This window comes from Pinus tabuliformis, chromosome 5_1, assembly GCF_031772625.1.
Source record: "Pinus tabuliformis cultivar Carrire ecotype Pingquan chromosome 5_1, CPIR1, whole genome shotgun sequence".
NCBI classification, from domain to species: Eukaryota; Viridiplantae; Streptophyta; class Pinopsida; order Pinales; family Pinaceae; genus Pinus; species Pinus tabuliformis.
In genome coordinates, this window is record NC_142305.1 from 136,802,268 (window position 1) to 136,829,332 (window position 27,065).

General features: G+C 39.4%; 1 protein-coding gene across 1 annotated transcript in view; it reads right to left on the reverse strand.

Annotated features, from left to right (window-relative positions):
* Positions 1-2,712: 2,712 nt before the first annotated feature.
* Positions 2,713-27,065, reverse strand: part of LOC149163803 (plant/protein) — a 115,332-nt gene continuing 90,979 nt past the window's right edge. Inside the window, exons 4-5 of the mRNA XM_089431873.1 lie at positions 4,228-4,326; positions 2,713-3,089 (exon numbers count right to left, since the gene is read on the reverse strand). Of these exons, the coding sequence (XP_089287999.1) occupies positions 2,961-3,089; positions 4,228-4,326 (228 nt within the window). The 3' untranslated portion in view covers positions 2,713-2,960. The remainder of the gene's footprint in view (positions 3,090-4,227; positions 4,327-27,065) is intronic.

Here is a 27,065-nt window from a genome sequence, read left to right on the forward strand (position 1 = left end):
AAATGGCCATCCAATAGAATTTGAAAACAGGAAGCTCAATAAAATAGAATGTTTAAAATCTACATACGACAAGGAAATGCTCACCATTATGCATGCATTAGCCAAACGGACACAATATCTCTTGGGAAGTAAGTTTTTGATATGAAAAAATCATAATAGTCTTCAATACCTTTTCCAACAAAAAATGCTTTCTAAAGAACAATAAAAACAAATCGAAAAAATTGCCACTTTTGACATGGAGATATTACATAAGAAGGGGAAAGAGAACATAATCACAGATGCTTTATCCCGAAAATATGAAAAGTCACCATTGTTTGCAATTTTAGTTGTAGTCCCAGAATGGCTTAATGAAATTCGAAGTGAGTATGCAAAAGATACAAAAACATGCGCTATAATCAATAATCCTGCTCAAAATTCAAAATTCAAAATTCGAAAAGAAAAACAATGTTCTTTGGTATAAAGGAAGAATTTACCTAAGCCCAAATTCAAAATTGAAGTCCAAAGTTCTCAAGGAATCCCATGATTCGTTAGCAGCAGGACGTGTGGGTTTCTATATAACCTACTATAATGCACATTAATCATTTTTCTAGAAGGGGATAAATAATGATATTCAAAAATACATCGCAAAATGTGATCAATACCAAAGAAATAAAAATGAGAACATTGCGATGAGAACATTACGACCCCCGGATTGCTCCATCCCCTAGATATTCCAAACCAAAAGTGGGAAGAAATATCAATGGACTTGATTGAAGCCTTACCTGTGTCAGATGGAAAAGACAAAATCCTCGTAGTAGTTGACAGGCTCACCAAGTATGTACACTTCATGGGAATAAAGAAATCGAACTCCGCAAAACAAAATCGTTGAGGTATTTTGCAAAAACGTCTACAAATTACACAGATTTCTAAAAGTAATTGTTAGTGGTAAGAGACCAAATTTAAAGGTAATTTCTAGAATGATTTTTTCAAACAAATTGGAACGTACCTCAACATGAGTTCAGCTTATCATCCTCATATAGACGATCAAACAAAAATTGACAGTAAATGTTTAAAAGCTTACCTTTGTTGTTATGCAACAGACAAACAAAATAAGTGGGTTCAATGGTTACACCTCACTGAATGGTCGTACAATTCCAATTATTACACTTCAACCAAAATGACTTCATTTTAAACTCTTTACCGTTATGAATCTCCTAAATGGAAGGAATTTGCCAATATCGAAACAAAATTTCCAGCAATAAAAGAGCAATTAGAAGAAACCCAAAAATTCTTTCAAACACTGACAGAAAATCTAAATATTGTAAGAAATCATATGAAATAGCAAGCCAACCAATGTAGAACATACAAAGATTTTGGGGTTGGATAATGGGTATTTGTTAAGCTTCAACCTTACAAGCAATTATCCCTAAAGCAACAAGGGAAAAACAAATTAGCACCAAAGTTCTACAGAATGTATCATATTTAACAGAAAGATCAACCAAGTAGCATATAGTTTGAGCCTTCTTGATAAAAGCCACATTCACAATGTTTTCCATGTATCTTGCCTCAAAAAGACACTTGCACAAACACTAAGCAGCCCACACGACACTTTCGATATTAAATGATGAAGGGAAGATCATTTTAGAACCAGAAGGAATCATCATCACTAGGGAAAAAAATTGCGATCATGAATAATTAAAGAATATCTTATTATGTGGAAGAACCTAACTAAAGAAGAAGCCTCTTGAGAGACAGAAAAATTTCGTCAACAACACCTTTCATTACCTATGCTTTGAGGACAAAGCATTTTTCTCGAGGAAGGCAGTGTTGTGTATAAAAATTAAATGGATATTGATTACGATTAATTAGGTATCAGGGGCGTGATTAAAAGATTATGATCTAAACACACCTGAGGCTATATATTTAAACAACAAAATTCATTTTTTTCATATATATATATTCAATTGTCTCTGCTTCAACAAGCTTTCTTTGCCATTTGTAGTAACGCCTACTTCTCCGTTCCATAGTGATGTTTTCCCTAAATAAACATCGGGGGAGTTTTATAGAGCTAATGTTTATGTGTGCCTACTGCACCCCCTTTTATGTAGATGGACCTTTTCCACATAATCCATATGGATTATATCAGTTGTAATCTGCCCTCTCAACTAACATAAATAAAGACGTGAGCCTAACCGTTAGTAAAACTGATTTGTGTCTGGGGTGTTTTTCAAAACCAGTATGTAGATGGACCTTTTCCATTTAATCCATATGGATTATATCATTTGTAATCTGCTCTCTCAACTAATATAAACTAATATAAATAAAGACGTGATCCCGACAGTTAGTAAAACTGATTTGTGTTTGGGGTGTTTTTCAAAACCAGTAAGGTGAACTCTTTCAGGATACATGCTTGTACCCACTATTGCGAGGCCTATTGCGAGGCCTCTTGTGGGGAATGCTAACTTGTGCTTTTCTATTTAAATTTTTATATTTTCATGTGCTCATATCCATATCATATTTCTGACCACTGTGCATTGTGTGAGGGATATCGTGATCAAGTGCTTCAGCTTCCTTTTACATGGTATCAGAGCTATTTGGCATCTGGTCCTAAATTCTATCATCTATATGGCTAACAAATGTAAACAATATGTTAGGCCCTCTAGCTGATCCTAAATTCTATCATGTAGATGGTTAAAAAATCTAAACAATAAGTTAGACACTCTAGCCTCCATATTAAGCAAAAAGTTAAAACACAATTATATAGAAGGCAAATGCATTAATATAAAGGCCATAAAGCCCAAAGTTGCAGTCCAGAATAGCATGTAAGTTGGCCACTATTCCAACCCATCCCTATGGACAACGAAAAAATATTTTACAAATCTTATTTGATAAATTTTGTTAACTTTCATCATTTTTCTCAGACGATGTTAACAATAGACTCCAATTTTTAGTGTAACACCCTTCAGTTACCCTGTATAAGTCTACTCTTGGTCTTCCAGAGATCGTTTCCGAGCTTTTAGATCAAGTTCAAGGCTGTCTGGCAATGGATGTGCTCTTCCTCGGCGAAAAAAGACAGCCAAAGCCTTCATTTTGCGGCACAAATCAAATACCTGCAGATAAAAAGGCACAATGAGAAATATAAAGCTCAAACTTCTTCAAGGAAACACAGCTCAGCTTGTTGCGGTGGCATGCATGTTAGTTAGTAGAAAACAACTTCTGAAGATAGTTGATATATATTCCGTGACAAATTATGAAAAAGTATAAAATTAATGACCATCAAATCTCCATTTGCAGAAAGGGTAGGGTAAAACCATTATATGGAAATGAGAACTAGTGACATCAGCCAATTTAATTGATATGCACAATGGAATGTTGGGATTTGCCACCAGTACATAATAGATAATGATAGACAACATAAGATAAGATATTTTTATTACTGTCCTTTAATGTTCAAAATCGGTCGAGAGAGAAGAGCAGGTCACAATCGTAACGTGGGAGTGCTTAGGCAACTCCTAATTGCCCAAAAAAAAACAAATGAGAATGACAAGAGTAAGCAGGAAGGGGTAAACCAAGAGGGGAAACCTTAACATAGAGAAAGACACTAAACTATACTCCAAGTAGAAGTAGATGTAAAGGTGAAAGAGGTCCCCATCATCATCAATGACTGACCAATGCAAAACTGCTCTTCACTCCAAGGCATAAATTGCAGTGCCGGTCTTGCACATATCGGCCAAGCAGATGGTGATCACTGATCAGTTTACACTATCTTCTGTCTGCCCTCAACTCCCAGGCAATACAAAGTAATTACTGCTAATTACATTCGGTCTTGACAGTTGTTATTATGACTTGACTGACGATATCAGTTCTTATTCCACTAGCCACAACACAAGTATATGAACTAATAGCATTAGTGGTTTGGGGGTAATGAATACAAGATACGCTAAAACACAAACTTGACCCACATAGTACAAGAGATAAAGATGAGCCTTTTTTACCAATGAGGTAAGTCCACATGCAAACCAATGATAAAGGCATTGAATTATCTAAGAACACAGGAAAACGCTGCAGGCTTCGATGCATCAGAACCTTTAATGAGACAAATAGAAAAACTACAAAAGATTCTCAGAAATAGAAAAACTACTGGTCAGATAAATAAATGAACCTTTTCGAGAGATCTTACTAAACATGTGCAACAGAATTTGACGGTTATCATTGCATTTAAGTTTGCTAATGCAAAGAAAAGCTTACCGATGATGCATCAAGTTCGGCAACACCAGCACAGCCCTGCCCACGCTGATTTTCCAACAAGTTGCAATAATTTATAGCATCATTTTCATCTTCAAATACCTGCCTTACATAAGAAGATAGATAAAGAATATAAACGCTATATTAGTTGAATATGGTGAAATAAAGATTTTTATCCATTAAAAACTGATACCATCATCCCTTTCATGCTAAACAGAAACTGTAAACCAGAGGAAATTTTAAGAATGCGACAAGTTAAAAAGTTAGTTATGCTGCGAAGAGTTAAAAAAGAAACCAAAGAGCCCTCAAAAGAAAGTTTAAAGTTTCTTCTAGATGCTTCTTAAAAAAAAATATTATAGCCAATGGATAAACAGAATCCAGAATATTTGTCAAGAGTTAAACAAGAAACCGGTAAACAGCGAATTGATAACTGATAGGCCAGGTGTCACTTAGGAATTTCCTGAAAAGAAAGTTTCTTGTTGAACATGTGTTCTATCATGGACTATGCACTAAAGGTCAGGAACGTTTACCGGTGATCTTGGGTGGTTTGGATAATGATTTCATTCATATGGGCCTACAAATGTGTTAACTCCTAGTTGTGTGTTACATATAGAAAATCTAAGCTAAATAATAATAAATACTAAATACGATAAACATAGAAATACAATAATTATTTTTTAAAGGAATACTATATAAGTCATATGTTAATTAAGAGACATGACTTTTAATGAAAAGACATACTTGACAATATTTATACAGGTCCTTATTGTAAATTTATCATCTTTATTCAATCATCTTTTTATACATCAAATGTTTTATTATTTTGAATATTTTCATATTTTATTGAGCAATTTGAGTGCAGTTACTCCATTGGTATCGAATCGAGGTTCCAATCAGCCATATAACTGCTGCATCTGTACCTCTATCACATCCATACAGCCATGGTGTCTGTACAACATCATCCGTCAGTCATACAGCCATCCCCATACGTACCTTCCACAGTTGTATGATTACAGTTCATCGTATGGATTACAGCTGCTTTCATACAACAATTCATACCTAAGATTAAACATTGACATACTATTCCATAGAACAATTCAAACATGTAATTTAAACAATGCAATACAGATTCTATGCAACAAGTCCACACAAAAATTAAACATTGTTGTACAAATTCTATATGACAGCTCATACAAGTAATGTAAACAGTGTCGTACATATTCTGCATGACATTGATGCACAATTGGAGTTTTTTTTTTTTTTTTTGTAAGCTTGTATACTTTATATTATATTTGCAAATACGCACAGTACATTCTGAAGATAGACTACAAGATCAAGTCTGATCTTGAATGATTCTGAGAACTCTGATCTGTTGAAAAGTGTAACTAGGTTTGGTCTTCATAATGACATGTAATTGTGATTTTTGTAAATGATGAAAAGAAGAAAAATAAAATTATTATTAATGCTTGCTTCATGGGTTTCATGAGCAAGAGATTTTACTTTTAGATGGCTCCCATTGAGAGCCTTTAGGATTTGTCATTAATGTCAAAAAGAGTCAATGTCATGTATCAAGAACCCTTCTTGGGCATATTACAAATGTATATGAGTCTATAGAATTGCCATGAAGCCCTCCAAAGACAAGCACAAGGTCTCCTCTTCAAGTCGGCCTCAAGATGAAATAGAAAACTCATGTCGGCTCACCTAAATGAAGACACAACGATTCATAATCTCATGTTGGCTAATTACATCGACGGACTACTATAAATAGGCAGCTCAGCCTATTCCACAGTCAACAAGTTCGGATCTCTCTGAAATTCAGGTGACAAAGTACAGTAACAAGTTCGGATACCTCTGTAATTCAGATAGGAGATTGCAGTGAGCCGTTTGGATCTCAGAGAAGAAAGGTTTCGGTGTCATAACAGAGAAGCACAGTTTGGACAAGGGTATTGAAGCTACAGTTTGGTGTAATTGCAGAGGTCACAGTGCGGATTGGAACAGAGAAGTTAGACAAAGTTTCGGTGATACCACAATGACATCCCCTCACTGTCTCAGTGCTATATCACAGTAAGGATCTCGGTGTAATCTTTGTCTCACAGAAAAGAGAATTCGGTGCCACCACAGCAAAGAGAATTTGGTTTCACCACAGCAAAGGGGATTCGGTGCTACCACAGGAAGAAAGTCACAAGTGTGTGACAAGGTCTCGGTGCTATTACATGAAGAAGGTCTCGGTGCTACGTCAAAGAAGAGAACTTGTGTCTTGGTCTTGGAGTGGCTAATAGGTCAAGGGTCTTGGTCTTGGTATTCGTCAATTGGAACCTCTATAAGAAGAATTGGAATCTCTATAAGCACTTCAAGGATAAAGATCACATAATCTTGGAGAAAGTCAAAACCCCTCCCTTATCCTTAAAGAAGATCATCCGAAGAAGCATCAAGACATCCTCATCAATCACCATCAACAAAGGGATCAAGTTGAAGATTTTATCTTCATTTGACAAGTACCTTTTCTTCTATAATCTAATCTAGTAAAATGACTTCTATAATCTAATCTTGGTATTCGTCAATTGGAATCTCTATAAGAAGAATTGGAATCTCTATGAGCACTTCAAGAATAAAGATCACATCATCTTGGAGAAAGTCAAAACCCTAGAAAAATTTATGGGATCTACACTCATTCACCACCTAAGAAGTCTAAGTATCTTGAAGGCTAGTTATCCAAAGAAGGCTAAAGGCATTGTCATCATCTTCAAAAGGCTATAAGGAAAGTTCCCTCTCAATAAGGACCCCTCCCTTATCCTTAAAGAAGATCATCCAAGGAAGCATCAAGACATCCTCATCAATCACCATCAACAAAGGGATCAAGTTGAAGATTTTATCTTCACTTGACAAGTAAGTACCTTTTCTTCTATAATGTAATCTAGTAAAATGACTTCGTTTTGCAAGGAGATCTATAAGCTAGTTGGGTCATCAAACTTCCTTGCATGGAAAAGGAGGATAGAAATAGTCCTCGAAGAAAATGAAGCCATTGATCATATCAATGGAAAAGTATCCAAACCATCTGAAGGTCAAGCATTATTTGAATACATGGAAAGGGATCAAAGGGCTCAAGGGATTCTTATGAAATTAGTCAAAGGTCCCCTCATTCCCTATATAACAAGATTGGAGACATCAAAAGAGATATATGATAAGCTGGTAGAACTATTCTCTGAAGATGCGATAAGAAAGGTCATATCACTTAGATCTGATCTACACAAATTGAAGGTATCAAAGGATGAAGGGATATCTTCATAAGATCTCAACTGCAAGATCTAGGAGAGATGATATCGGATAAGGAAATAATCTTCATTGTTCTAAATACACTAACTGATGAACAAGGTAACAAATGTCTATGAGGATAAGAAAGCTATCCCATTCAACAACTTGTGGTTTCTATGCAAGATAGGAGAAGACAGGTTGAGGGCAAAAAGTGTTCAAACATTTGTCGGAAGGAAAGGGAAGTTTGGAAAATTTGGTCCTCAGAAAGGAAAGAAGAACATAGCTAAGATTCAATGCTATGGATGTAAAAATTATGGACATTACAGGAAATATTGTCCTAAGCTCAAAAGGGACAATAACAAAAGAGGAAGAGAAGAGATCTCTACTATGACTGAGATACTCTTCCTCACCAAAGTTCATTTCATAGTTCCTAAGTCTTCTGTTATAAGATATGGCTATAATAAATGATGGGATGCATCATGGCATCATAGAAGCATTAGAAGCAAGAGCTCATGACATCTCCATAGGGAAACATGAAGGATAGCTGGAACAAAATCTATGGCAGTCAACTATGAAGGTTATAGCTCTTGGGAACCTCATTGGAAACTTAAGGAAAGGAAGAAGTCATCCAGGACAAGTCTCATCATACCTCAGTCAAAAAGGAAACATCTGTTGATGGGGATATTCAAGATCCTCAAATTTCTCTGATGAAATCTTCATCGAAAGGTTCACCGATCTAGAGAGGAAACAAAGTGTTTCATCAGGAATTCCAATTTGTGGAATTCATGGGATGATGGTATGATAGATGGAAGCAGATCAAGGGATTGAAGCTCTTTTCAATCAAGGAAGTTGCTAAAAGAAGCCTAGATGACCTAAAGGTAAATGAGGTATGTATGTTTGTATTCAATACTATAAAGTCGTGTCATATGGTTGCATGTAACATGGATCATTGCTCTATCTTGAGTAGCATGATCAAAGGAAAAGGATCTCCTCCTCTAAAAGTATGCAAGAAGGCATATGTCACACTAGATGAAATCAACATAATATGTCCTCATATGAAAATGAGGCGGTTGACAATAATTAGAGGGTCAATTTCTTGAGGAAAAATCAATTTCTCTGAGAGAGCGACAAAGAAATCGGATTTCTCCAGTTCAAGGATTACCAAAGGCAGAGAGAGCAGCCAGTATTTTCCTTGCAGAACAGATCTCTAGCTAGACGCAGTATTTTGGAGGAAGAAAGAGCACACACTGAGGGAAACTTTCCTCAAGGGACTTCTAGCTTCAATTTTCTCTTGCAGATCAACAGTCGTTGTGAGTGTTGACCTCTACCAGTCAACTACCCATGCAGTACACCCCCTTTTTCTTTGCAAGAAAGGGGCAGCACCTGATCAACGTGTCCGTGCCATCCAACAGTCATCAGCAGCTTGATCAATCTAATTGTAAACCCAGTCTGCATGTATTAATTGTAAATAATCTTAGCAGACATGAGTCGTGTATGTGAATTGCCTAGGTGGACCTAACTTTCTAGTGGTAATCTACGTCCCGGAAGGTTTTTCGTCTCACCGATCCATGGATCGGCAGAGTTTTCCTTCAAACCTGACCCCAAAGCCGGGATGGATTTTGTCATTAGAACTTTAGGAAAATCCTAGTGTGTTAATCTGCTAGATTATAGTTGTGTCGCAGAACTGGGTGATTTGTGAGGGTCTGTATTAAAGGGGTTTTCCCCCTTAAGATGTAAATTTGTAAAAGTCATCATGAAATGTGTCTTGAGGGTCGAAAAATGTTGTAAATCCCCTCATGAGTCCTAAGTCCTAGGTCCTAGGTGATGTTTCCGAAGGCTTAGTTCGATGATCCATTTAAAAAATGAAATAAAATAATAAAATAAATAAAAATTAAGAAATTTAAAAATTAAAAAATTAAAAAAATAATAAAAAATTAAAAAAAAAATTAAAATTTAAAAAATGAAATAAATAAAAAATAATAAAAAATTTAAAAAATTTTGAAATAAAATAAAAAAATAATAAAAAATTAAAAAAATAAAGCAAAAAACCTAACTAATAAAATAATAATATTTTAAGTGAATAAATCGGCGGATGAGATCAAGAGATGTCTTGATCCTCATCAACGGTCGAGATCATTTCTACATGGATCGTTCGAACTAGCCGTTGGGATCATTTCCTTTATATAGGGTCTTAGGTGGTCATTTCAAATTGGATCTGTGAGTCTTGTACTGAAGAAGCTCTCTTGTAAATCTGTTTCTGGTTAATAAAAGAAGACTTTGGGGTCCATATCTTGCTGGTGTTACTCTCTTAAAATGCTGTGAAATTGTTTCATTTTCTGCATATGTTATTTTCAGCCGTTAATAATAGCTTTTTGTAGAGTATTGTGAGCACAGGTATCTTGTTCACTTGCTGGGGTTTGGGTGCTATTAGGGTTTCTGAAGTAATGGCAGGTATCTCCATTACTTCCTGAGATCTAGCAGCGTTTTTGCCCTCTTTACTGATGGTTGTTTCTGAGCTGTGCAGAAAAACCCTTATTGAAGAAGATTTGGTGGGCGTTAGGGGAAGTTCTCGGTTGAACCAGCCAACTCCCGCAAGCATTTTTTGCTGAGCCCAGTGGGATTTGATCCTGGGTCTATCATTCGGTTTATTTTTCTAAGTTTGCATGAGAGATTTTCTGAAGTTCTTCACAATGACAATCTGAAATTTCTGTTCTTTAAAATGTTTTCCGTGCTTATTGCTAAATCTGGCTGTTAAAGGGGCCAAATTTGTACATTAATCGTTGTTCTAGGGTTTTAATTTTTGCTTTATGCAGTTTTCATTAGGGTTTAGGGTTCTTAGGTTCCATTTTATCACATGAAAATTTTCGAAATTATTTTGGGCAGGTAAATCAAATTTCACCCGTGGCTCCCATGCCCTGTCAACAGCCACTGCTCCATCAGCTCCATCCGCCATCGAACCTGCAAACAACATCCAAATCCTTCGATTTAATCGAATATGGCAGGCAGATTGAAAGCACATCTTGAGGCCATTATTATTACAAGAGCAGTGTGAAAATTCGTTTCAGAATCGATTCTTAAAAAATAGGATCACTTGCTCAATCAACTGAAGGCGCTGGTGGTGGTTATGACTCTCTAACAGGCGGGGGTGTTGCTGATAATATTAGAACAACTGGGTAAACGCTTAAAGCTACATTGATATCATATGCCGTGTGGAGAAATTGCGGCTGGACTGTACGTGGCAATCTTTTGTGCGTCGAAACCATTTCACCAGCATTTCAAAATCGACCCACGCATCTTTCTAAAAACGCCGTCGACAAGGCCTGCGGATCTGGTTTTCAGTTGATCTCATTGTATTGTGTATTATCACGTGGACCTGCAAACGAGTTAAGCGTTAAAGTCATTGTTGTGTGCGTTGTGCATGGAGATCAGGGTCACGATTTCCATTTCAGCCGTCGACTATAGAGACTCAGCGTTGGCTATCCGTCGAAGACTTTAAACCATCACGCAGGCGAATAATAATCCATCTCGCAGGTGAAATCGCTTCCACGCCGTCAAAATAACCTGCAAACTCTCATTTCAGCCACCAAATCGTGAAGACCAGGTATATGCGTTTCTCATTTTACTGTAGCGTGAAATCGTTTTTTTTCCATTTGCAAATGCGTGGTTTAGTTTAAGCGTAGGTAATGAGATCGATTTTTATTTTAGTTACGTTTTCATTTTTTTTTTAGTTATAGTTTCATTTCTTAGGTCATAGCTTAATATGTCTAGGTTTTTTTTAGATTCGTTGTGTGTTTTGTCATGAAAGTTTTATATAAAAAAAATAAAAAAGGTTCATTTTAATTAGATTTTGTAAATTTTTTTAAAAGTTTTAATTTTAGAATTTAATTTAAAGTAACGTAGATTTTAATTTATATTTAGTCTAGGTTTTGTTTTATTTAGATTTTAATTTAGTCTTTTAAATGTTACTTTTAAATATAAAAAATAAAAAGATTTTTTGGTTTAGTTTAATTTTTTATTTATAGTTTAGTTTTAGAATAAATTTTAAATTTTAAATTTTTAGATTTTTAATTTTCATTTTTATAATATTGAAAAATTTATAAAAAAAAAAAAAAGAAAAAAAAAAAAATTTAAAAAATTTTGTGGGAAATTATTTTTGCGAGTCTCAGGAATTTTCACGTTATATGTTTTATGCTGAGATGCTAAATTTTCAAGTTGAGATACAAAATATGATATCTGGTTAATGGTTCATGACTCGTGATGGTTTAAAGCATTCATCTTTCAAAATTTTTAATTGCTGGATATCGTTTTGGTCATTTTAAGAGCATTGTGATTTAGCTGATGACAAATGATTGCTGTTCACAGTTCATGTTTCTATATCATCTAACAAGTAATCGTTTTAACCACAATCTCTTAAGGCACTGGTCTGCTAAGTTAATCAAATCTATCTGGTGTTTTTCATATCGTGTCTCGTGTCTCCCAACCAACTGGTCGACAATTGGTCTCATCATCCCACAGGGACTACCCCCCTTAGCCGCGGGAGACAGGCTTAAACGGAGGGATCGGGGATCAGAGTGACAGCCCCCGGTCTGAGCGTTGTCGTGTCAATCCGCGCGACAACATTTTTTGGCGCTGTTGCCGCGGAATTTGTTTTCTCGGCGTTTCAACGACAATCTTCCTTCTCATTGTTTATCTTTTCATCTGGCCCGGCAACGCCAACATTTTTTGGCGCCGTTGCCGGGGATAGAGTTTTTCTGTCCTTGGTGTTTCAACATCTTTTCATCATTCATTGCTCATCTTTCTATCATTCATTTGAGCCGGCAACGCCAACATTTTTTGTCGCCGTTGCCAGGGATACTTTTTCTCGGTGTTTCAAACGACAATCATCCTTCTCATTTCTTATCTTTACATCTGGCCCGGCAACGCCAACATTTTTTGGCGCCGTTGCCAGGGACAGAGTTTTTCTGTTCCTGGAGTTTCATCGACATTCACCTTCTCATCTTTCTCATCTCTCATTTTGAGCTGGCAAATTCAACCTTTTGGGTTATCATTTGGATCTTTTATTGCCTTATTTTTCGCCATATCAGTAGCATCTCTTCGGTTTGTTTCTTGTTTGGGTGGCGACTCCACTTTCTCATTCTTCCCAGACAAGAAGCTTTCCTCATATCTGCTTGTGGTTACTTTTTGGATCCTAGAATCAGATTCATTGTTCAAGTGGCGACTCCACTGTTTTCATCTCTTGATTTTCTTGAGCAGATATCTAGTTCTATCATTCATCTAATCCCTTATCATTCATCATGGATTATTCATTTAAGCCATGTCGTTTTACTGAACGTCTCCATGATTTTCCGGAAGATGCCATTCCTAAGTTAACTATTTTCTCGGGTGGTGATCCAATCGCTGTTAGAAGGCATCTAGTCTTGTTTACTCGCATCATGATCATATACTGTAGATCCCCTCAGTTTAATCATGAAGATATCAAAATGCGTCTATTTTTCCTTTCTTTAGAAGATGATGCTTTGAATTGGTTTAACAATTTTCCAAAGGAATCTTTCACTTCTTTAGAAGACATTGTCGATGCTTTTAAAAATAGATATGGTTACCAAACAGCTTGCCTTCTGCCTCTAAAATTGTGCAACAGAATGAAAGTAATTTGATAAGAGGTCCAGCTGAAAGATCCCAAGACTATTCATCATGTCAGAATGTGTCATCCACCGGAAATATTGCAGATCAAGTTCATGATAGTGAAAAATCAGGGACAAATGACGATGAAAGGGAAGAGCAAAAACAAATTTTACGAGATCTAATGATGCTGGTGAGAAATATGGAAATCAATCAAACTAATTATGTCAATGATGTTAAAACTTTATGCACCCACCTGGAAAAACGTAATAGGGAGCTGGAGGTCACGCAAAATCAGCATGCTAAAGAAATTCAGGCCATAAAAACTAAGTATGAAACAGAAATTAGAAGTATGCAAAGTAGGATGTCAGGCTTAGAAGAAAATATGATGACCATGAAAGCTGATCATGATAGGGAAATCGATTCTATGCAAAACAGGTTGTTAACTATGGACGAAGAAATGACTATCATGACATTCGATCATAATAATCAGTTGGCCACCATGCACGCAAATCATAGAGAAGAAATAAACTCCATGCAGCATTGCTTGATGGACATAAAGGAAAAGAATGATAAAGTAATAAAACACATGCAAGAGCACCATGCCATACAAATCAGTGCTATAAGGGATGAATGCTCTAGTCAGATGGATGCCATTAGAATACAAGTTCAAAAGATTCAACAATGGTCAGATGATAAGAGAAACCAGGAGCCTTCTCATTTGCTGCAACAAGCTTCATCTTATTATGAGGAGGTCATTAGTTCAATTGAAAGATGGTTAATTGAAGGTGATCCGGATAGATTTAAGAATGATAAAGATCAGATGCAGGATAAAGAAAGACATATCACGCATACTTCATCTGATAGTTCCAGGTCATCAGTAATTCCACCTGCCAGAAAGAAAAAACGTAAGAGAAAGAAAATAAGAAGAAGATTTGACGCATCAGACGGCTGCGAGCAGCTTGATTTTCGGATAGGAAAAAGTCCTACCATATGCAAAATTGGACATGGCACATTCGACAAGCAGCCGACAGATTTGCCTGAAAGCAGGCAAATGCTTAGTATGCACTTTATTGAACACATGTGATGCCATGGGGCATCTTTTGTATCGTATTTCTAACTCTACTCCTTGTCTTTTCAGCATTTCATTTCTGTTTTAGGATTAGATTTACTTTTCATGTTATTAGATAGTTAATAAATGAAGAGCTTTTATCTTTCCTGTGTTTAATGTATATGATGATTTTGGATGGACGCTACTTATTTTTGTGTTGTATGGATGCAGATTCTGGATTCTCACATTCCTGCAAGCAGCAACGTGTCCCCAAGTAGAGCCAGATGTTGACCTCTACCGGTCAACTACCCATGCAGTACACCCCCTTTTTCTTTGCAAGAAAGGGGCAGCACCTGATCAGCGTGTCCGTGCCATCCAGCAGTCATCAGCAGCTTGATCAATCTAATTGTAAACCCAGTCTGCATGTATTAATTGTAAATAATCTTAGCAGACATGAGTCGTGTATGTGAATTGCCTAGGTGGACCTAACTTTCTAGTGGTAATCTACGTCCTGGAAGGTTTTTCGTCTCACCGATCCATGGATCGGCAGAGTTTTCCTTCAAACCTGACCCCAAAGCCGGGATGGATTTTGTCATTAGAACTTTAGGAAAATCCTAGTGTGTTAATCTGCTAGATTATAGTTGTGTCGCAGAACTAGGTGATTTGTGAGGGTCTGTATTAAAGGGGTTTTCCCCCTTAAGATGTAAATTTGTAAAAGTCATCATGAAATGTGTCTTGAGGGTCGAAAAATGTTGTAAATCCCCTCATGAGTCCTAAGTCCTAGGTCCTAGGTGATGTTTCTGAAGGCTTAGTTCGATGATCCATTTAAAAAATGAAAAAAAATAATAAAATAAATAAAAATTAAGAAATTTTAAAATTTTAAAAATGAAAAAAAATAATAAAAAATTAAAAAAAAAAATTTAAATTTAAAAAATGAAATAAATAAAAAATAATAAAAAATTTAAAAATTTTTGAAATAAAATAAAAAAATAATAAAAAATTAAAAAAATAAAGCAAAAACCCTAACTAATAAAATAATAATAATTTAAGTGAATAAATCGACAGATGAGATCAAGAGATGTCTTGATCCTCATCAACGGTCGAGATCATTTCTACATGGATCATTCGAACTAGCCGTTGGGATCATTTCCTTTATATAGGGTCTTAGGTGGTCATTTCAAATTGGATCTGTGAGTCTTGTACTGAAGAAGCTCTCTTGTAAATCTGTTTCTGGTTAATAAAAGAAGACTTTGGGGTCCATATCTTGCTGGTGTTACTCTCTTAAAATGCTGTGAGATTGTTTCATTTTCTGCATATGTTATTTTCAGCCGTTAATAATAGCTTTTTGTAGAGTATTGTGAGCACAAGTATCTTGTTCACTTGCTGGGGTTTGGGTGCTGTTAGGGTTTCTGAAGTAATGGCAGGTATCTCCATTACTTCCTGAGATCTAGCAGCATTTTTGCCCTCTTTACTGATGGTTGTTTCTGAGCTGTGCAGAAAAACCCTTATTGAAGAAGATTTGGTGGGCGTTAGGGGAAGTTCTCGGCTGAACCAGCCAACTCCCGCAAGCATTTTTTGCTGAGCCCAGTGGGATTTGATCCTGGGTCTATCATTCGGTTTATTTTTCTAAGTTTGCATGAGAGATTTTTTGAAGTTCTTCACAGTGACAATCTGAAATTTCTGTTCTTTAAAATGTTTTCCGTGCTTATTGCTAAATCTGGTTGTTAAAGGGGCCAAATTTGTACATTAATCCGTTGTTCTAGGGTTTTAATTTTTGCTTTATGCAGTTTTCATTAGGGTTTAGGGTTCTTAGGTTCCATTTTATCACATGAAAATTTTCGAAATTATTTTTGGCAGGTAAATCAGATTTCACCCGTGGCTCCCATGCCCTGTCAGCAGCCACTGCTCCATCAGCTCCATCCGCCATCGAACCTGCAAACAACATCCAAATCCTTCGATTTAATCGAATATGGTAGGCAGATTGAAAGCACATCTTGAGGCCATTATTATTACAAGCGCAGTGTGAAAATTCGTTTCAGAATCGATTCTTAAACAATAGGATCACTTGCTCAATCAACAGAAGGCGCTGGTGGTGGTTATGGCTCTCTAACAGGTGGGGATGCTGCTGATGGTACTAGATCTACTGCTCGTGGTGCTGAAACAACTGGGTAAACGCGTGAAGCTACATTGATATCATATGACATGTGGAGAAATTGCGGCTGGACTGTACGTGGCAATCTTTTGTGCGTCGAAACCATTTCACCAGCATTTCAAAATCGACCCACGCATCTTTCTAAAAACGTCGTCGGCAAGGCCTGCGGATCTGGTTTTCAGTTGATCTCATTGTATTGTGTATTATCACGTGGACCTGCAAACGAGTTAAGCGTTAAAGTCATTGCTGTGTGCGTTGTGCATGGAGATCAGGGTCACGATTTCCATTTCAGCCGTCGACTGTAGAGACTCAGCGTTGGCTATCCGTCGAAGACTTTTAAACCATCACGCAGGCGAATAATAATCCATCTCGCAGGTGAAATCGCTTCCACGCCGTCAAAATAACCTGCAAACTCTCATTTCAGCCACCAAATCGTGAAGACCAGGTATATGCGTTTCTCATTTTACTGTAGCGTGAAATCGTTTTTTTTCCATTTGCAAATGCGTGGTTTAGTTTAAGCATAGGTAATGAGATCGATTTTTATTTTAGTTACGTTTTCATTTTTTTTTTAGTTATAGTTTCATTTCTTAGGTCATAGCTTAATATGTCTAGGTTTTTTTTAGATTCGTTGTGTGTTTTGTCATGAAAGTTTTATATAAAAAAAATAAAAAAGGGTTCATTTTAATTAGATTTTATAAATTTTTTTTAAAAGTTTTGATTTTAGAATTTAATTTAAAGTAACGTAGATTTTAATTTATATTTAGTCTAGGTTTTGTTTTATTTAGATTTTAATTTAGTCTTTTAAATTTTACTTTTAAATATAAAAAATAAAAAGATTTTTTGGTTTAGTTTAATTTTTTATTTATAGTTTAGTTTTAGAATAGATTTTAAATTTTAAATTTTTAGATTTTTAATTTTCATTTTTATAATATTGAAAAATAAAAAATAAAAAAAAATAAAAAGATTTAAAAAATTTTGTGGGAAATTATTTTTGCGAGTCTCAGGAATTTTCACGTTATATGTTTTATGCTGAGATGCTAAATTTTCAAGTTGAGATACGAAATATGATATCTGGTTAATGGTTCATGACTCGTGGTGGTTTAAAGCATTCATCTTTCAAAATTTTCAATTGTTGGATATCGTTTTGGTCATTTTAAGAGCATTGTGATTTAGCTGATGACAAATGATTGCTGTTCACAGTTCATGTTTCTATATCATCTAACAAGTAATCGTTTTAACCACAATCTCTTAAGGCACTGGTCTGCTAAGTTAATCAAATCTATATGGTGTTTTTCATATCGTGTCTCGTGTCTCCCAACCAACTGGTCGACAGTTGGTCTCATCATCCCACAGGGACTACCCCCCTTAGCCGCGGGAGACAGGCTTAAACGGAGGGATCGGGGATCAGAGTGACAGCCCCCGGTCTGAGCGTTGTCGTGTCAATCCGCGCGACAACAGTGAGCAGATTTACTCACTCCAGCAAAGAGTGCGTAGAAGCCTAGCAACAACTGAGCAAAGAGAAGAGGAGGATTTCGACTTATTTTGTTGAGATGGCCACAGATGGGCAATTTCCGTGGAAGAGTAGTAGATTAGATCCAATTGCTACAGATTTTTCACATGGATCAATATCCTTGCTATGGGAGCCCAACATAATTAGTAGCAGGAGGATCACATTATCAGTAGGTGCAGTCAGTCATTTTGATGACAATTACATAGCTAGTTGTAGTCAGTACCTGGGAGATAGTTGCAAAACTAGTTGAAGTGACACGGGTAGTGTGAATTGGCCAGTTGCAGTATGTAGGTGCAGTTCCAGCTAGGGGATTCACAACGCAAACCTATATAGTCCAGTTTCTAGCACAGGAGGACAGTGTGAGTTGCCAGGAGGGAGCAAAGAGATTTCCCATAGGGAGATCCAGACTCGGCGGGAGTCTAGTTTCAGAGGGAGCAACCCTGTGGAATCTAGTACTTCAGGATCTAGGGAGATTAGACTCATTATTGCAGTAGTTGCAGAAGCATCAGCAGAGCATTAACAACAACAGTATGAATAGATCAGATTTCACGATGATGACAGCCATACCTCCAGGAGTGAGGTGGGGTGACTTGGTGTTGTAGCCCCAGAGTGCTATAGATGGGTAGGATTCATGAGGAGGTCCACCTCTTGAATCAGTACCTTGCTACAAGAGCCCACAATATTCAGTAGCAGGATGGATCACTGGCAGTAGATGCAGTCAATGTTGATTTCTCGTAGCATCAGATGTGTTCTAAGTCCCAAAATTTGCAGGGAGGCTTAGACACATGCATTCTCCAATACCCAGAAATCGTTATGGAAAATTCCACTCGGAGACAGTTTTATTAAAATAATTAATTATTTTTAATGGGACCCTAAGTCTAAACTTAGGAAATTAAAATAATTAAAGGGTATTAATCTAACTGTGGATGAAAATTCTAAAAGAAGACGAGAATCAAGCCAAAATGATCTAAGCCATTGATTAGAAGTTAATCTGGGTCGTTGGTTGTCCAACAGAAAGATATAAGAAGAGGCTTGAATGGCACTTGGAGAACACATTGAGTGAAGATCAGAGGATCGATTTTCTGAAACAGAGCAGCTACCAGAGAGAATTTCGAAGTGATCTTTTGCAGTGAAGGGTAGGGATAGTAGTCGGTGAGGAGTTTTCCTGGGCCGGAGAATACAAGGCAAAGAGGACAGAACGACGTCCAGGGAGAGGCTGACGCTGGCCCACGCAGTGGCAGCGCAAAGCCTAGAGGGGGATCGAATTCTTGCTGAGGAAATCGAGTTTCAGAAATCGAGAGCCGGGGTGTGAGACCGAGAGGCTGGAAAGCGAATTTTCTGGCCAGCAGAGGATCTGAAGGAGGAGCATAGTCCCTAGCAGAGGTGACGCAGTTTTGCGCAGAAGCTGACGCAGAAGGGACGTAGAGCCTCTATTCTAGTGAGATCAGAGTCAGATTCTTCCAGTGACAGGGTGAGAGCATCTCACTACATGTTTTGTCCAGTTTCTCTCTGTATAGGATTGCCAATTGGGCATCCAATTGTACTCAGAATTACTATTGCATAATAATAAAACCCTCAGTTGTTGCACCGATTTTCCCACATTGGGTTTTTCCGGGGACATTTGTCCAAAAATAACCGTGTAGATGTGTTGTGTATTTCTTTCTTGTTCAGTTTCTTGTTTCCGCATTTTATTTAAATGGTGAAGGCTACAGTGTATTAGTTTCGGTGTTTACTGTACGAAACAGTAAATAATTTTGTTCAGTAATTAAAAAATAGAAGAAACGTAATCAATTGTTGCAGTAGAAATTTGAGCATCCAACTTTTCACAAGGAATCAGAGTTGCAGGTGAAACAAGAGCAGCGCTGGAAGAGCCCAGCGCTAAAGGAAGAAGGGAAGTCGAAGTGTTGCATAAGCAGCAAATCAAATCCTGAGAGGGAGTGCGCCGTTCAAGCCAAGAGGGCAAGATTTTCCTGGTAAATCTCTCTGAGTGAGTCGACAGAGAGGTAGGATTTCCAGATCGATATTTGTTTGCGTCAGAGGGAGCAGCACAGCAAAAGCTTCAGCAAAGAGGGGTTTCTGGTGTGACGCAATTTTCTGCAGGCAGTTGCTGGGCAAAAAGACGTCAGAAGGAAGAAGAGAGACACTTGAGGGAATTTCTTCCTTAGAGAGTTCCTGGCCAGAGAATTCGAATTCTCATTTGTTGAGCAGCGACAGGAGAGAGGAGGTCATTTGACACTTTCGTTTGGTAGAGATGGCGGCCAGTGGGTTGAGAGATCAGGATCGGTTGGATGGTGCATCCAACTATGTGATATGGAAGGCAAAGATGTCATGCCTTCTGGATGACCATTTTCTCAAAGATCTACGTCGACAGCGTGGTAGTTGAGCCTGCAGATCCAGATCCGCTCAAGAAGTACAAGGGAGAAATGGCGAAGACCAAGAGAATGATCCTTGACGGAGTGAAGGATCATGTAGTCTGTCACATTGTTGGCAGAGACACTGCCAAGGAGATGTGGGATGCCTTGTCGACGCTATATCAGGGATCTTCCAAGCAGCGAAAGATGTACTTGGAGCAAAAGATGAGATCTATGTAGATGCAGAAGGGGGAACACATTGATTCGTTCCTTACTAAGCTTCAAGAGACCCGAGACAAGCTGGCAACTATGGGGTCAACACCTCAAGCTTCTGAGATGGTAAGATTGGCCCTGAATTCAGTTTCTGAGGAGTGGCAAGTTTTTGTCCAGAGCATCCTGGGCAGGGCGACTTTGCCAGACTGGGATGGAATGTGGGAAGCTCTTAAGCAGGAAGAGCTGAGGAGAGACTTGGTCAAGTGTAAACTTGACGAGAGCAGCAGCAGTGTGTCGAAGCCCAAGGAGGAGGAAAAGAATGCAACCCTCGCATCTAAGGGGTAGCGGGAGCAGCGGAAGAACAAGAAAGATGTCTCGAAGATTAAATGCTTCAGGTGTGGTGAATTCGGTCAATATGCTACACAATGTCCTCTTAGGAAGAAGGGCAAGGATTAGAAGCATGATCCAAAGGTTGCAGCTGCAAAGATCGAGGAGGAGTTTGTCATGACAACCCAGACATCTCCAGGAGGGAGGTGGGGAGATTTAGAGTTGTAGTTTGAGAGTATTGCAGTTGGGTAGGATCCTTGAGGAGTCCACCTCTCGGATCAATTCCTTGCTACGGGAGCCCAAATCAGAAGTAGCAGGATGGACCAATGTCAGTTGGTGCAAAGGAGTGTTGGAGTGACAGTTGCAATGGCTAGGAGCACCAGAGACTGAGCAAAGCAGAGCAGAGTGGCAGCAGTGCAGTTGGCACAGAGCAGAGCTCAGCAGCAGCGCAAAGGCTTCAAAGGGTCAGCGTAGAGACTAGCAACAGCCAAACTCCAGCAACGAGATGCGTCATACTGAACACTTGTTCAGTAATTTGGGATGCTTTTCCGTTACTGATGTAGTAGCAACAACAATTGGAGAAGGTTGCAGTGCAGATGTAGTATTGGCAGTGGCAGTGCCAGTAGCAGCACAGATGCAAAATTGAGAGGGAGTTGCAGTACGGATGCAGTGTTGACAGTGGCAGGGTCAGCAATAGTACGGATGTAGTGTTGATAGTGGCAGGGTCAGCGACAGTACAGATGCAGCATTTGCACAGTAGTTGGTGGACAGGATGTCAGACATCAGCAGCGCAGAAGGAGATGTTACAGAACACAGTGATGCTTCAACAGGGTGCATTGCTAGACATTCATCGCTAAGAGGGAGTGTTGATCTCTGGTAGCATCGGATGTGGTCTAAGTCTCAAAATTTGCAGGGAGACTTAGACACATGCATTCGCCAATACCCAAAAATAGTTTTGGGAAATTCCACTCGAAGACAATTTTATTAAAATAATTAATTATTTTTAACCCTAAGTCTAAACTTAGGAAATTAAAATAATTAAAGGGTATTAATCTACCTGTGGGTGAAACTTCTAGAAGAAGACGAGGATCAATCCAAAATGATCTAAGCCATTGATTAGAAGTTAATATAGGTCATTGGTTGTCCAACAAAAAGATATAAGAAGAGGCTTGAGGGGCACTTGAAGAACACATCGAGTGAAGATCAGAAGATCGATTTTCTGAAGTAGAGCAGCTGCCGGCAAGAATTTTGAAGTGATCTTTTGTAGTGAGGGGTGGGGATAATATCCGGTGAGGAGTTTCCCCGACTCGGAGAAAACAAGGCAAAGAGGACAGAACGACAACCAGAGAGAGGTTGACGCTGGCCCACGCAATGCTAACACATGAGCAAGGCAGAGTCTAGAGGGAGATCGAATTCCTGCTAAGGAAAGCGAATTTCAGAAGTCGGGAGCCAAGAGTCGGGGTGTGACACCATGAGGCTGGAAATCAAATTTTTTGGCCAACAGAGGATCCGAATGAGGAGGAGCACAGTCCCTAGTAGAGGTGACGCACAGACTGTGTGGGATTGGCACAGTTCTATGCAGAAGTTGACGTAGAAGGGACGCAGAGCCTCTATTCCAACAAGATCAAAGTCGAATTCTTCCAGTGACAAGGTGAGAGCATCTCACTACTTGTTTTGTCCAATTGCTCTCTGTATAGGATAGCCAGTTGGGCATCTAATGAATTGTAATCAGAATTTCTACTGAATAATAATAAAACCCTTAGTTGTTGCACTGGTTTTCCCACACTGGGTTTTTCCAAGGACATTTGTCCAAAAATAACTATGTAGATGTGTTGTGTATTTCTTTCTTGTTCAGCTTCTTGTTTCCGCATTTTATGTAAATGGGAAGGTTGCAGTGTATTTGTTTTGGTGTTTACTGTAGGAAACAATAAATAATTTTGTTCAGTAATTAACAAATAGAAGAAACATAATCAATTGCAACCGTAGAAATTTAGGCATCCAAATTTTCACAGTGAAATGCCAAAGTTGTTGAAGTTTCTAACTTTACTTAGTTTAGAAAACCTTCATGCACTTTTTCTGATTTATTCCTACCTACTTGTTATTATTCTTTAAGTTATTTACAAAGTAAATACTGAAAATAAACACCAGTGCATGCTCAACATATTACAGATCAGCAAATAAAAGAAACGAGAACAAACACACCACATGACACCATTATTTTTGGAACAATGTCCTCGGAAAAACCCAATGCGGGAAAACCAGTGCAGCCATCTAAGGGTTTTCTTATTAAGCAATATCAGAGTACAATTTGGGTGTCGTAACTGGCCTACCCAACAAAGAATTTCCTTAGCAACTATACCTCACAGTTTGAGAGAAATCTCCTGGCTGAAACCCCAGAAAACCCTTCTGGCAGCTCTTCAGCACAAAATGCTCCTGCAACCCCAGCGTCAGCCCCTCTGTCTCACGCTAGCCCTGCGTCAACCCCAGGAGGCCCTACACCAACTCTGGGAGCCTCTGCGTTAGCTACGCTAGCCCCTCTGGTGCTCTGCGCAGCACTTGGCTACCTCTACGTGGCCCTCTGTGAGACCTTGCTGGCTCTGCGTCACTCTCCTTGGCTGCTGCGCTGCTCTCCTAGCACAATCTTTACCTTCTTTGTTCCTCTATACTCAATGCCCCTCAGTTGCTCTCTCGATCACTAATTCTATCTCTCTTAGCAAACCCCACTCTAGAGAATAGAATCACTAATCATTTGCTGTGATCTCCAAGTGACCCTCAAGCATCCTCTTATACTTTTCCTGTTGACGATTCAATGGCCGAGATTAAGTCCCTAATCAACGACTAAGATTAGATCTAGCTTGATCCATGTCTTTTGGACCACTCTAACACAGATTCAAATTAATACACATTAATATTTTATTTTCCCTAAGTTTAGACTTAGGGACTCCATTAAAAATATTAATTATTTTAATATCTCCTGGTCTGTTTAGAATCTGCTCAAACCCTTTCTAGGTATTGGAGATCTCATGTGCTCCAACCTCTCCACCAAAGTTCGTGGCTAGAGCACATCAGATGCTACCCCAAATCAACACTCCCTCTTAGCGAGCAATGTGCTCTAACAATACTCCTCACTGAGTATTATTTTTATCATCCAGCATTGGTACCTGTGCTGATGCTAGGCCTCCCTGCCCAACATTCTCTGCAGTGCTGCCTCCTATACTGCTGCCCATGGTTCTGCCACTGCTGCATCTGTACGACAACTCCCTCTCATCCATGTTGTTGTTGGTCCTTTCTCCTAGCACTGCATCCGCACTGCACCTTCTCTCATCATGCTACATTGTGCTGCACACCGCTGCACTGCAACTCAGTTACTGAGAAGTGAGAAACTGACCTGACCTCCCTGTTGGGCTAGAAACACCCTCTGATGTTGAAGCTACCTCTACCGCTGACAAGTGCTCCCTCTCTGACCTCTGCGCTGCTACAACAACTCCTTGCATCTCGCATCGTTGGACACCTCTCTGGGCCTTCCTGCACTGGTGCAACACTTCTGTGCTTCTCGCACTGTTGCAGCCTACTAGCTCTGCGTTGTCTCGGGACTCCTTCACTGTAGCTCTCTCTGCCGCTCCATCCGCATCCGTCTCTACCCACCCAGCCAGTCCTACTACTCCTCGTCGAGGCTCCTGTAGCAAGGTCTAATCCAAGAGGCTAGGTACCTGAAGGATCTTGCCCCTCAACGCCTGTAGTCCTCCCGACTACAGCTCGATGTCTCCCCACTTCCGCTCAAGTGGCGCGTGTGCACTCATGGCACAATCATCGTCTGTCAAAACTTCCTTCTCTGCCCGTGCTGGCACTGCCTTAATCTCGGAAGACTCTCCCTTACTCCTCTTCCTTGGGCATTGGGTCGCATAATGACCCATCTCCCCATAGTGGAAACACTTTATCTTGGATAGATCTTTCTTCTTCCACTTCTCCTGCTTTCCCTCAGATGCTAGGGCCACATCCTCCTCCTCCTGCTGAACTTTGATCCCTTTGCTGATGCTACCTGTCTTCGACTGCCGTCTGATCTCTTCCTGGAGAAGAGTTGTCGACATCTCGTCCCATGGTAGGAAAGTCCCTCTGCCCAGGATGCTCTAGACAAACACTTCCCACTCTTCTGAGACAGCATTCATGGTTGTCCTCACCATAAGCTCCTGATTCGGTGTCACTCCTATAGCAGTCAACTGATCTCGGATCTCATTCAACCCTCTGAGGAAGGAATCAATCATTTGACCCTTCTTCATCTGATACGACCTCATCTGGTTCTCGAGCGGCATTCTTCTCTGCACAAAAGTACGCTGGTAAAGGTTCTTGAGAGCCTCTCACATCTAAACTGTCGTTTCCTTCTCGGCTATATGTGGTACCACATGATCCTTGACCCCGTCAAGGATAATGCACTTGGTCCTCGCCATCGCCTCTTTGTACTTGTCATTATCATTTGGGTCGACTGGGACAGTTATTATCTTCAAGGCGAAGTTCTTGACACGATTCCTGTCAAGCACTGATAAGATTCTGGTCTTCTAGACTGTGAAGTTCGATGCTCTGTCCAGTCTATCCTGGTCTCTTACCCCGTGTAGTGCCATGATGCTCCTCTACTTCCCTCTTGGAAGTTCTCTTCTGGACTCCCTCTGAGTCCTGATTTCCCTCCTGGAAATCCTCCTGCCACTTGTCGAGATGCCCCCTACTCTGATCATCTTGTGCAACTGCACTGCTGATCCAGGTTCCTCGGCTAGAAACCCTTGGTGACAACTCCTCTGGCCCTGCTCTGTTAGGTACTATTTTGACTACAATACCTCACCAGCTCCACTCTTCATTATTTCTGCAGCCTTCTAGACTCCAGCAACTGCCTCTCTATGGACTGCGTCAATCCCTCTCTGCCCCATGCTGGCTCTGCATCACCCCAGATGGGTCTACGTAAGCCCTGGGATGCCCTGTGTCAGCCCTCTGGCCCTCTGCGTCAGCAACGCTGACCTCTCTGAGGCGTTGCGCAGATCTCGGCTTCTTCTGTGTGGCTCTAGCTGGCTCTGCTTCACACTTCCTTGGCTTCTGCGCTGCTAGAAACAACTTTTGTCACCTCGGGACAGCCGTTTTCTGCTGCTATTGCTCCACTCGGCTGATGTCTTTTAGTCCTTCTGTGATCTGCAACCTCGCTCTGATACCATGTTAAAGTTTCTAACTTTACTTAGTTTGGAAACCCTTCATGCACTTTTTCTGATTTATTCCTACCTACTTGTTATTATTCTTTAACAAGTTATTTACAAAGTAAATACTGAAAATAAACACCAATGCATGCTCAACATATTACAGATCAGCAATTAAAAGAAACAAGAACAAACACACCACATGACACCATTACTTTTGGAACAATGTCCCCGGAAAAACCGGTGCAGCTATCTGAGGGTTTTCTTATTAAGCAATATCAGAGTACAATCTGGGTGCCGTAAGTGGCCTACCCAACATATGATTTCCTTAGCAGCTATAACTCATAGTTTGAGAGAAATCTCCTGGCTGAAACCCCAGAAAACCCTTCCGGCAGCTCTTCAGCACAAAACGGCTCCTGCAACACCAGCATCTGCCCAATCTGGATTGTGTCAGCCCCTCTCTGTCTCACGCTGGTCCTGCGTCAGCCCCAAGAGGCCCTGCGTCAGCTCTGGGAGCCTCTGCATCAGCTGCGCTAGCCCCTCTGGTGCTTTGTGCAGCACTTGGCTACCTCTGCGTGGCCCTGTGTGAGCCCTTGCTGGCTCTGTGTCACTCTCCTTGGCTTCTGCACTGCTCTCCTGGCACAATCTCTGCCTTCTTTGTCCTTTGTACTCAATGTCCCTCAGCTGCTCTCCCAATCACTGATTCTATCTCTCTTAGCAAACCTCACTCTAGAGAATAGAATCACTGATCATTTGGTGTGATCTCCAAATGACCATCAAGCCTCCTCTTATACTTTTCCTGTTGATGATTCAACGACCGAGATTAAGTCCCTAATCAACGGCTAAGATTAGATCTGGCTTGGTCTATGTCTTTTGGACCACTCTAACACAGATTCATATTAATACACATTAATATTTTAGTTTCCCTAAGTTTAGACTTAGGGACTCCATTAAAAATATTAATTATTTTAATATCCCCTGATTTGTTCAGAATCTGCTCAAATCATTTCTGGGTATTGGAGATCTCATGTGCCCCAACCTCTCCACCAAATTTCATGGCTAGATCACATCCAATGCTACCCCAAATCAACAAAAGTGACAAATGCAGAGTCTAGTTGCATGTCGGATGTCGGGGAGCGCAGTGCAGAGTTGGAAGTAGTGCAGTTGGCACAGTGCAGAGTTGGAAGTAGTG